Source organism: Scophthalmus maximus, chromosome 13 (genome assembly GCF_022379125.1).
Source record: "Scophthalmus maximus strain ysfricsl-2021 chromosome 13, ASM2237912v1, whole genome shotgun sequence".
NCBI classification, from domain to species: Eukaryota; Metazoa; Chordata; class Actinopteri; order Pleuronectiformes; family Scophthalmidae; genus Scophthalmus; species Scophthalmus maximus.
This window is the reverse complement of record NC_061527.1, coordinates 4,792,815-4,805,000: the sequence shown is the minus strand read 5'-3', so window position 1 is coordinate 4,805,000 and position 12,186 is coordinate 4,792,815. Positions and strand designations below refer to the sequence as shown.

General features: G+C 45.8%; 1 protein-coding gene across 6 annotated transcripts in view; it reads left to right on the top strand.

Moving 5' to 3' along the window:
* LOC118317931 (discs large homolog 1-like protein) overlaps positions 1-12,186 on the top strand; it is a 99,651-nt gene that overhangs the window by 33,505 nt on the left and 53,960 nt on the right. The window contains exon 1 of one of the 6 annotated variants that reach the window (XM_035647096.2): positions 1-425. This exon is cut by the window's left edge and continues 563 nt beyond it. The exons of the other annotated variants lie outside the window; for them this stretch is intronic. Within the exon in view, the coding sequence (XP_035502989.2) occupies positions 162-425 (264 nt within the window). The 5' untranslated portion in view covers positions 1-161. The remainder of the gene's footprint in view (positions 426-12,186) is intronic. 6 annotated transcript variants of the gene reach the window in all.

Below are 12,186 nucleotides of genomic sequence, written 5' to 3'. Positions count from 1 at the left end.
GGAAAAGAGTTGGACTGAGGATTTTTGACGGCAACAGCAAAAGGAGCCTGAGAGGCAGAAAGCGAGCGGCGGAGACAAAGTGGCGATGAAGCAGTGAACATGAACATGAACATGAACTCCGTCTCGTCCGTCTAAGGGGACGGGGCAGACGGCCGGGGACGATGAACTACATTTTCGGCAACAACACCCTGTACCCGCGCAGCGCCAGGGTGGGCGGCGGGTCCGGGGGTCAGGGGTCGGGGCACGGAGTCAAGCCCAAGCCCAAGCGTGGCTCCTCGGAGGAGCTGGCGCCTCCCCACACGTCCTCGCCCTCCACCTCCTCTCCTGCCTCCTCCTCCCCCTCCACGTCCTCCTCCCGCTGGCAGCAGCTCCTCACGTTCTTCTCCAGGAGGAGCGCCTTCACCGACTGTATCACTGCCAGCCAGGTAACACACACACATGCGTCGCAGGCTGTGTGTGTGTGTGTGTGTGTGTGTGTGTGTGTGTGAGTGTGTGTATGTGTGTGTGTGTGTGTGTGTGCTTTATGCTTGAGGGGTGGTAGGGGATCAGGGTGGGAAGCATGTAACTTAACCTGGCTTTTTGTCTCGCGAGTGTGTGTGTGTGTGTGTGTGTGTGTGTGTGTGTGTGTGTGTGTGTGCGCGCGTGATGAAATGACAATGCGTCTCTAGCCCATTTGGGTTCTTATATATATGTATGTCGATGCTAAGTACCCAGGATGCACGGCGCTCATAACATCACTCATAAAGAACACGTGTGTTTTAACCGTTTGGCATCATCGCACCAGCGGCAGCAGCGGTTGTTGTACGAATTGCCAAACTATTAACCAAAGTAATTCAGCAGGCCACCGAGGAGCCGCTAGGACAGAGCTGGTACTTACATTACGAGGATCTGCTCCCTCTGATGATGACAGACGATGCGGCCACCGTCTGCAGTAAACACCTTAAAGTTGTCTTAAGCCCCCCCCCCCCCCCCCGCAGGACGCGTCTCTTTACCACTCGCATAATATTTCAAAAAACCGACGCCGTGGCCGCAGTAATTACATTATGCAAATTTCAATAATGCATCAAAGTCCCCCTCTGCTATCTGTTCTTAAATCCAAAGCACCTCCTCCATCCCCCAAAAAACAAGTGCTCAGAATCCTTCCAAATGAATTCCTTTCATGTTTTACTCTTTTTTTCTTCTTCATCACCTGCCATTGCAAGAACATTTCAGATTCTCCGTGGAGGATTGGGACTAAAACTCGTGGCCCATTTGGAAATTGCTGCTACGAAATGATGTACGGCCGTTGTTGAACCTCACCCAAACTCCACCACCTACTGATACTTGACCCCCCCCCCCCCCCCAACAAAAAAAAAGAAAAATACTTGTGTGCTGATGCCCAGAGTTCCAGTTTTGTAGAAACTAGATCCCTGGTGAATTTTATTCTCATACCAAAGTCAACACTTGCCAACTAGAAATCCTTGTACACGAGGACAAAAACATTTATACTTTTGGCAACCTATCATACTGTCATCACGCTGTTATAGTAAGAACCTTTTGTATGTGGTAGTACAGTGCAGAGAATATATTTATTAATAGACTGGTTTCAACAGATCTTTTTGGAAGAGGATTTTGCCACTTTTTGTTATACTTGTTTCTTGCGGCTCACAGAAGATCTGACGGTGTCTCGGTTTTGTGCAAATGATCACGCACTTTTTTTTTTGGACTGCAGATGACAAATGCAGTAATGTCTCCGTTGGATTCAAACCTGCATTATTGATCTGAATGGATGGGGCGCCACTCACATCGTTCAGCCCCGCAGCACTTATACGGCCGTCTGCAGATTTACAGCGCAGCCCGTGGAAAAAGTTAACTCCCGAAACCCCCCCCCCCCTTTGCAGTAATCATACTGGCCAGTGTTTTCCCAAGGTGTTGCCATTTTCCTGTCCAAGGCACTTACCGCATGACTGATAGGCCATTACACAACATACACACAAACACACACACACACACCCACCAAACGCATACACACACGGCTGTTGGCCTTGTTGATGGGATAAAAGAGAGGCTTATTTTTTTGTAACCCGTGTGCGGGGAAATGGTTTGTGCCTCAATGCACAAATCAAAAAATTGCAATTACACGTTACACACACATGACACACACACACACACACACACGCACGCGCAGGCATTCACCCAAATAAGAATAATAGTGAAAACAATGTGACATTTAGAAGGCTGGGTCTGAGTCCACACGCCGTACTTTATCTCACTGCACAGCATTTTATTGCGCCTTCTCTTCCTCCTTTCTGGCAGTAATGGTAGTGATGCTCCCCCCACCAGTCAGTCTGTCTCTGTTTCTCTGTCTCTGTTTCACTTGTTGACGTCTGGCTATGTTTTGATCGTGATATTATTAAGCAGCAGCCAACTGTACTGTAGTACTGTAATCAACTGTAGGTAAAAGACATTTTCCACCACCCCATTGCAAAGTGCAGAATTTACGCCGCCTCCAGGACTCGGTGCAGCTTGGCATCTCTTATTTATGTGTTGTAGATCTTATATTATATCTTCACCAATCTCAGCAATCACAAATAAAGGAGACGTATTATGCTCATATTCAGGTGAATATCTCAATATGGGTGAACCACTTGAACAGGTTCACATGCTCTAATGCTCAGAAAAGGCATCAGTGTTCTCATACTGCCCATTCCTGCAGCTCCTCTTCTAAAACGCCTGGATTTCATTTAGCCCCGCCTCTCGATAAACCCCAGTCTGCTCTGATTGGCCGGCTCGCTCAGGTCTGTTGCGATTGGTCCACCGATTTCAAAACCTGTTGGAAATGTCTCGCACCCTTCACCAGAGAAGTGGAGATTCTCAGATTGCAGGCGGGGTTACCCCCAAAAGAGTCCAACTGTGACCTCACAGTGGGAGAGAGATCTGAACCGGTTGTTCAGAGCTTCAGGCTGTAGGGTTCGTAAATGTGTGTATCCGTGGACCAGCAGGCTCCACGGATACACACATTTATGAGCACCAACACTGAAAAAGTGATTTTTCCATATTATGTCACCTTTAAAGGGTTCGCCTTACTCACTATCTATTATGTTTGCTGTGGACACCAAGGCCAGAGATGTCTTTTTTTTTTAACTACACATTCACTTGATGGCTGCCTCGTTCCCTTCTGTTGCCGTTTAGATCGTTCTTAGAAATGAACTGTCTGCAGGACGTATATGCATACGAACAGTAGGGGCAGCATTGTTGTGACAGGGATTTGTCAGCTGAAAGAACAATGGTGTAAAGTTTTGAAGACAAGTTGTGGTCCACAATTACAACTAATCTTTACAGTAGGTTAGAAGTCATTCCAACCATCTACAGTTTACCGCTCCCTGATGTTCCCTCCAGAGGTGTCCTCCAGTAACACGCCTGGGGCACAAGCAGGTAGCTAAATAATTACATCCACATCACTACCGGTTGTCTACAGGAATGCGTGGTTAAATGGCGTGAGTATATCTCTGGCCCAACAGTGGCCCTCTGCCTCTCTCTGTCTCCCCCTGTCTATGTATTATTGATGAGTGGTAAAGCAGAGGTAGGAAAGTCATCCTGGCTCTTCAGAAAGAGCTCTAAAAGCCTCAAAGAGGTGTTTAGTGGTCACAGGAAATGGAGGTAGGGTGGGACGGACAGAGCCGGAGAGATGGGGAGATGGATAGAAGAGAGAGACAGTGAGGGAGAGAGAATTAGTGATTGATTAAGACTTTGGGAGACATGCGATAGCCTATTAGAAGAAAGAGGGCAGCTTGAGTGTATCGTGCACATTAGTCTTTTGGATAATAACGTATCCGTCAACATAAACAGCACACATCCCTTCAGCTGACAGACCCGCGATGGGCATCGGTTAATTAATAACTCATCAGGATTGGTTGTGAGGTTAACGGTCATAATCCGGCGGATGTAGATAAAGTGGCAACAGGTGGGCAGCAGGCGAGTGAGACTAGTATTACCCAAGTGGCAACCCATTGGCTTAGGAGCCGCCATTTTGAAGCCTGGAGTTTAAGCATTTTGACGGGCGCCATCTTGGATCTTCGAAACCAGACTGTTGTCGCCCTGTTGTCGCCCTGTGACGGCACCCAGAGCTTTTTGACGTGAGTTTTACTATTTTTATCGCGACCGGGTGAAGAAAGAGAAGGAGAGAGAGGGTTTGGCAGAACGTTAGCGAGGAATTTGGACACTATATAGCTTCAGGGCCAGTTAGCGCAAGCACACCCTGTGGCTTTCCCATCGGCATTTCGTGTCTGCCTTTTGTGGTGTGTGTGTGTGTTTGGGGGTTTTTTTGACAGAGAAATTGGAAGGAAGAATAAATATTCATGTTATTCGCACCAATGACGCGAATAAGCATAAATGTTCCAGCGGACCAAACCCGGTTAGCCTTACTCGCACCATGAACGCGTTGGTTGTGAACGCACCATTAGACGCAAACAATTAACTCATATAGCTTCACGTGTGAAAGGAGCATTTTTTTCCCCACAGTGAGGTCTGGAAATGCCATTCATACTGTATATACTGGTCATTTCAAAATGGAAAACTTGTGGCAGACACATCGTTGACACTGGCAACCAAGACTGCAAAGTGCATTCGTACAGTAGAATACAAACCTACTCTGGCCCAACATGCGCCTCACTCCTGTAGAGTGTGGCTCATTATCCTCCTGCTGCCCAGGGGGAACTTTCCACCTTTCCCCTGTGCCTCGTGGGAAACCACTGTAGGATTCTCTGGTTGTCTTCGGATCTGTTTGCCTGTTTTTTTTGTTGGTTCTTGTTTTGATTTGGTTGTGCCAAATGTAGGTGCAGCTTTCTGACAGCATGGCCCCGGAACCCTCTGTACACTCGGCAACACTTGCTTCTGTAGATCGTCTGTTGCTGAGTGGGCCGTATGGAATACACCAAAGTAAAAGTCGTATTTTCGTGCCTTCGCACCCTAGCTGTGATTTTTTATTTTCACCTCCCACAGTCTTTGCACTCTCAGAAACTTTACATCATCGCCACATAGAAACGGAGCAGTGGAGGAGTTAGAGAGCTTTTGCATTTGCAGTGCATATACTTGTATTTTACACAATACTAATTTGGGAAACACAATGAAACAGTGGTGCTGTATCCAATTTCAGAAATCATAGAAGGCTAAGAGAGCCAGAGATTAATACAATGAGTAAATCAAGTGAATGAGGAAACCTTTCTTGTCTTGTTGGTGTATCCGTCACCTTTCTCTGTCCATGCACAACAGAACCGTGCCTCACCATGCCTGCACTTCCATCACATGGGACTAAATATTGGACCAACTTGAAGGGATGAACGCGAATGACTCGGAAACGTTCACATGTTCAGACTTGTTTGAAAAAAACCCTCGAGGGGCTTTTGATTATGTCTCTGGGTTTGTCGTTTGTCAACCAATGCTGATGGTATGGAGGTGATGCCATCGTAAGGGAGGAGCGTTATGCAAAAGTGTACAACTTGCACCATGCAGTTGTCCGTGGTAACCAACAAGCGCCCCCTCCGACGCATCATGACCAACACTGCGGGCGGCCATCACAGCTGCTGTCATGGCGATGCTCGTTGTGCCATGCTCATCGCCAAGCAGTGAGTTTGGAAAAACAGCAGATGTTTGTGTGCGTTGACGTAAATTATTGGGTCCATCGGTCGCCCGAATGCAGATAAACGCACGCAGAGACACACACACACACACACACACACACACACACACACACACACATCGTGTTGTAGCAGTGAGCGGTGCATTCGAGAGGTATGAGAGGTGTTGCATCACTTTCTGTGTGTGGGATGAAGCCTGCATATCGGCTCTCTCTCTCTTTCCCCCCCACACACACACACACACACACACACACGCACACACGCACCTCCCTACCTCCAGCCTGTTCTCCGTCTACGCCGATATAATCAACAACGTGGATGAAGTGACTAGGAGCAATCACTTAATACGACCGCCAGCTAATGAGGCTGAACACAACATAGCGACGGCTCCATCTATCCTCCTGTAATTAGCGTGGAGCGATTTGACGCCGCCGGAGGCTTGACCTGTGCACCGCCGCCGCACGAAATCTTCATAAGTGGATGAAAATTACGGTGGTGCTGTGATTCATATCTTTGCTCCTTTGGCGAGTCAGAGTATTTTTTATTTTATTCAAACACTGTGGTTTTTACCAGACGGGGGGGTATTTGTCCTGCAGTCACACATTACTGTTAAGTGACAGTATCATTACAGTAGAACTGGTGAGGCACAGATTGTTGATTACCTCCGCTAAGAGGGTTAATTTTTTCATTTGTATTTGTTTTTGTGGGTTTTTTCTGTTGGTTTTTTATTCATCAGCAGGATCTCTCAGAAAGTATTCAACCAATTTTGCGCCAAACTCATAAAATGTTGCTGTGGATCCGGTTAAGGGGCTTTTTGTGAGATTAATTATGTCCCTGGGAAATGATGTATGGATCATGATGTAGAAGAATTATAATAATAATCAGGATTATTTGGCCTGGATGAAAGGGCAATGAAGTGGTGCTTCACCTGTACTTGAAGCACTTCCTGTACCGTAGGCCTATGAGGGTATTTTTGGATTAAAATGAAAGTTTAAAGGAATTAAAATCTATGACACATTGGCACGGCCAGTGTTTGAAAGAGTGAAGAGTCATACAAAAAGATTTATAACTGATCAACTAGAACAAATTATATAATTTAGATGTGCAGTAAATGGCATTGAAGCAGCAACATTCAGTTTAAAGTTGTTGTGACCTCTAGAGTTTTGAATAAATCTCATTGTGACCGTGGACCTGCATTAAGTAAAAAAAAAGGCGAAATCAAATTAAAAAAATGAAATAACTCGTAATTTGACTTTTACACGGGTGCTCAGACTTGAAACTTTTGAAAAGTCCGAGCTTGGTTCGCTTGTTCGTAGTTAATGTGTCATTTACAGCTCAAACAGCAAACTAATCGATTGGTCAATCAGAAGATGAAGTCAGAAAGAAAATCCACTGCTATGTTACATAATAGTTTCAAGTCATTTTTCAAGGTAAAACCACAAATGTTCGTCGTTGCCAGCAGATGTGATGTAACCTTCTGCCAAACTCCGTATCATAGGCCTGATAGCAGAGATTAGAAAAAGGCCCAAAGGCAGACACGAAGGCCGGCTGACATATGCAGGGAGGTTGCCTTTAATAAATATAACAGGCTTGGAGGCCGATATCGACACGCTCGAAACACAGGTGGTAGATATACAGGGACATATACTGTATGTCTGGGGACGGACGATCCAGCGAGGAACAAAGCGAGTGATTTATATGGTGCGAGGCTGATAATGGGAGGTGGTGCAGGCGGGGGGGAGCTCAGGTGACTGCGGGGTTGGTGTGTGGAGGGGGCGGGGCAGAGAGGTGAGTGGGGGCGGGGAGAAGAACGGCCGACGAGGACATCGGGCGGGAATAGGAGGAGAGATGTCGAGGGGTCGCGATCCGCCGTGACAGGGGCTCTGCGCTAAATCACAGCCGGGATGGAGGACTGGTGAGCCGCCGCGCAGCACTTTGCAAATAGATGCCGCAGCGTTGGAAGTGAGCCGGTGCGGTTCTAAATCACCGCCGCCGTGGGGGCAGCTCCTCCATCTCTGCCAGCTGGGAGGGGGGGGGGGGGGGGGGGGGGGGGGGGTAAATAAAATTGTTTTTTAAAAAACGGTTCGCTAATTGAGTCGAAGAGGAAGAGACCTTGATGCTGCCGGACACGGTCCAGACACCTACGATAGAGAGAGAGGACGCTGAGGCCATCTCCTTCTGGGAGGGGATGACAAGCAGAATGACTTCCGTCTCCTTCTTTGGCTCACAGTTGGAGATAGAACGAGGTGGGGGGGGGGGACCAGTACTATCGTCCGACTGTCCTGAATACCATTTTGGAGGCTTGGGAATTACCTCAATTACCTGAGTAATATGGTCAGTGAGAGACAGGGGGCAAAAATCGGACATTCTATCATTTGGAAGCTGTTTAAGCTCTTGGGTCGTAGGTTTGAGGCAAAAATTGCCAAACTTGTTGTAGATTTGTCATCTGCTTTTTTCTCTGGGCGTTTTGACTCATCTCTTCTTGTCTCTGCAAATCTGGAGGTGATTCCTAGGACTTGACATTTTTCCCCACGTCTCATGTTGTTGTGATTTGCGAGCCGTGTCAGGTGAGAAGAACTACTACTAGGTTTGAGAGAACACTGGCTATTGTAAGTCGACAAAAGCGTCAGCTGAATGAATGTAAAAAGTCCTTCTCAGAGAAAAACTTACAGGGGCTAACTTTGACGCAATTAGAATAAGGTTGATTCAGATTTTAACCATCTGAGATGTCATTGTCTCTTCTCGGTAAAATGCATATATAATAATTATTTAAAATAAATGCTGCATTCGAATACTGATTTTGAGCGTTGATTACCATTGAAACAGTCAAATCTTCAAAATAGTCGTCGGCTCTTCTGAGTGAAGGAGCCACTCGGCTGCTGTTACACTGAGGGAGTGAACAGCCTCACAAATGGGATTTCTTCCAGAGGTCGGAGGTCAGCGTGTGAGCGAGGCCGAGGGTCACCTGAGGTCGGCTCTGTAGTGTGTGGACGACTGCACTCCACCTCGGCTGTCTCCCCGCTACGACTGACTCTCAGATCCCATTACCGCATATAATAGCCCCGCTTACAGTGTTTGGAATAATGAGTGAGGATATTGGATTGCACTTCACAGCATATTATAGTAAACAGAAGCTCCTTTCCTAAGATGTCTTGCGTCTGGGCGGCGCGTCTAAAACCGGCTACTACTACTATCACCGATTTGTCCCGAGCCGATCAATTTGGTCCTGGCACGAAATGACCTTTCGAACCCCCATACGTGCAATATGGGAAACAAAACCGTTTCATAATAGATGTGTTGCAACCGAAATGGGCACAAGAAAACACCAACAACTCTCACAGAACGTCGGATCGCTTCCAACGTCGATTGACAACATTCTGGTCCTCAGACATTGAGCCGTTGGACTAAGTCATCAGGAATCTAATAACGTGAGTGCAGCGATCGACCTGAAAAGATGGCAAACACCCAACATGTGCTTCTTTTCTTCTATGGGAGCTTTTGCAGTGTGTGGAAATCACAGTTGGCCTCTCCACATAGCAGGCTGGACCGCCACTTTAAAGTAACTTCTGCTGTGTACTCTGTGGGACAGGTTGTCACAGTCCTAGTGAAGAAGCACTTGTGGCGTACAGTACCACCTGTCACCAGTGGAGGCACTGTGTTAGGAAACGGTCGATATGGACGTTTTCAGACTCAATACGACATAGTTATCAGTTGGAGGACTCGTTGGAGCAGCATCGCAGGGGCGGGAGACACAAGGAAAGTGAAGTGACAGGAGAACGGGGACTTAATCTCCCCATTCGAATAGTGTTTGTGATTAATCTTCAGCTAAAGTGACTGAAACGCACACAGTGCTCAGTTGCATGGCGTTTTGCAACACCCTCAGATGAATCTGTGGCCACTAAAGCTGTTTTCCGACAAACTAGCTCAGACAACCCGAGTATCCGAATCCTCCTCTGCATGAACAAAAGCCAAATTATATGTTTGGCCGGAGAAGAGAGTCGAGCGTCCCGACCAATCCTTTTTCTTTCTCCCAGGATTTGATGACCAAAAGACCAAATCAGCTAATTATAAGTGAGCATTGGAATCATTGTGATTCTCCCTGTCGCTGGAAGCTTAAGAAGGTGGTTGTTGCTTGAAAACATTTGCCATAAACAGCTGAGTCCTAAAGTAAAAGAGCAAGTCTCTCCATCTCACTTGTCGCCACGGATCCCAGCTGTCATCATGAAGACTGACTCATCCTGCCATGTTGTGTGTGTGGCTGCTGGTGTGATGTATGATAATGAAGATCTCAGGCTGTGACCTCACATGTCTGATTGAACCACCGGATCCACGGAGACCGCGGCTCCGCCGGGTCGAGATGAAGTCTTTTCATCAACTTTACCTCCACGTGATGTCAGGGTTTTGTTGCTGTGCCGTTACGGAGGGGAAATAAATCAATTCAAGCATTTATAGCAGAAATGCCAAATATTTGCGGATTCATAAGTCCTGGCATTCTGAATGGTTGGACTTTGGAACAGAACTGCAACAGTTAATCCATCAGTAATCGACTTCTAAATTAATCGTCAACTATTTTGATAATCGATTAATCGGTTCAAGTAGTTTTTCAAGTCAAAATTCTCTGATTTCAGCTTCTTAAATATTAATATTTTTTGGTTTCTTTGCTCCTCTGTAACAGTAAACTAAATATATTTGGTGTGTGCACAAAAAAAAACAGCATCTTAGGGGTTTGGGAAACACGATCGACATTTTTTTCAGTTTTATGACATTTTATGAACCAAACAACTAATCGAGAAATTAATCGACAGACTAATCGATACTGAAAATAAACCCTACTTTGGACTGTTTGTTAAATTAAACAAGAGGTTGAATATTTAACCTGTAGCAGATTGGCATTTTTTCCCCACTATTTTCTGACGACAATCAATCAAGAAATGAATCATCAGATTAATTGATGATGAAAAGAATCGATAGTTTCTGCTCAGTTTCAGTCAGTAGCATATGAGAAAAGAAAAAAATCATTATTGACGCCGACAACATTTACAGTAATATTCTGTTTCTCCTCTAACATCATTATGGAGGACGCAGTGTACATATGCAAAACGGTAATCCAGAAATTACATGAAAAGAACCGTATTGTACGCAGTGCTAAAAATTAGCTGGAAATGATGCGACATGCAGTGTTGCAGTATCTTTGTATGATATTAACCAGTGCTGCAACAAATATATCGGTAATGATGAAAAGAGCAGTGCTGTTGAAAAAAGCATCATCATGTTCAATCTGTGCATTTTGCTCCATCTGTCTGTGGACGCTGACCTCCCCCTGCTGGTGACACATAGTATCACAACCCCGTCTGTACCTGCAGACAGTCAAGCTGGAAAATCCTGATAATTCTTTTTTTTTGTTGAATATTTCAAAACACAAAGTTTTTTTTTCTGGCAAATCAGATGTTGTGTCTTGATACACGCGTGTTTACCCTTTTGTAGATTTGTGATCGCTCTGAATTCTGCTTGGCATCGTCAAAAGGCTAAATATGAGAATGGAAATAATTGATTATATACAGTAATAGCATCGGTGTGTTCAGAGGATTTATGGGAGCTGCACATTTGTCTGACAGAATGAGGGTAAATGTAATTGTGTAATTTTTATCTTGTCCCCTTTTACGGTTAAGCGAGGCAACAGAATCAGTGGAGGCCTCTTTGCTCTGGAGGGAATTTTGTAGAATGAAAGTTGTAAAAAAATAATTATATTGTGCCCCTTTTCAGCAGCAGCCACTCTCACACTGAGTCAGACCGACCGGTCAACTGCAATATGTGAGCATGTTCACTTGACTGTAATTTATACATCAATTACACCAATTAAGTGCAGTAGGAAATAGGTCTGACGCTGAATAAATGAGGATGGTGGTTTTTTTCTCCAGGATTTTTTGAAATTCAGTCGGGTCAGTCTGACACGAAACATGAAACGAGGATTCAATCAAGGAAATCGCTTTAGAGATCTGGACTAATTGATTTGTTCATTAATGAGTTGTTATCATAATTTCTTCGTAGAGCCACGTCAAAAGGGAACGGAGGTGGAAAACTCATTAGAGCTCCATGTGGTGTGTGCGCACGCTGACTCATATAGTTTGTCACTCCTGCGGTGTGCGGATTGTAATCATAGCAGGCATCGGATATTAGGTGACATACAGTGGTGATTTTGCCGTGTGGAACTTTGGGAAACTTTTACCAAAGACTAAAAGTCCTCCTGAGAACTCGAACCCTGCGCCTGATCCTGCAGGGCAGCAGTGTTCGTTTTAAGATGCCTCATTCCCTGTCTTCATTTCCCTCTCCTGTCTTGAAACCACTCATCACCCGGTCCCTCCCTGCATTTTCATTTTCTCAGCCCCCCCCCCCCCCCTCCAGCACTGTACTAATGCTGGCTTCATTTAGCGCAGTGATGCTACCAGCCTATTCTTCTTGCTCATCCTCTCCTGACCGAGCGGTTGGCCTGCAGCGCTAGCAGCACTTTGCACAGGGAACACACACACTCACACTCACACACACACACACACACACACTCACACACACACAC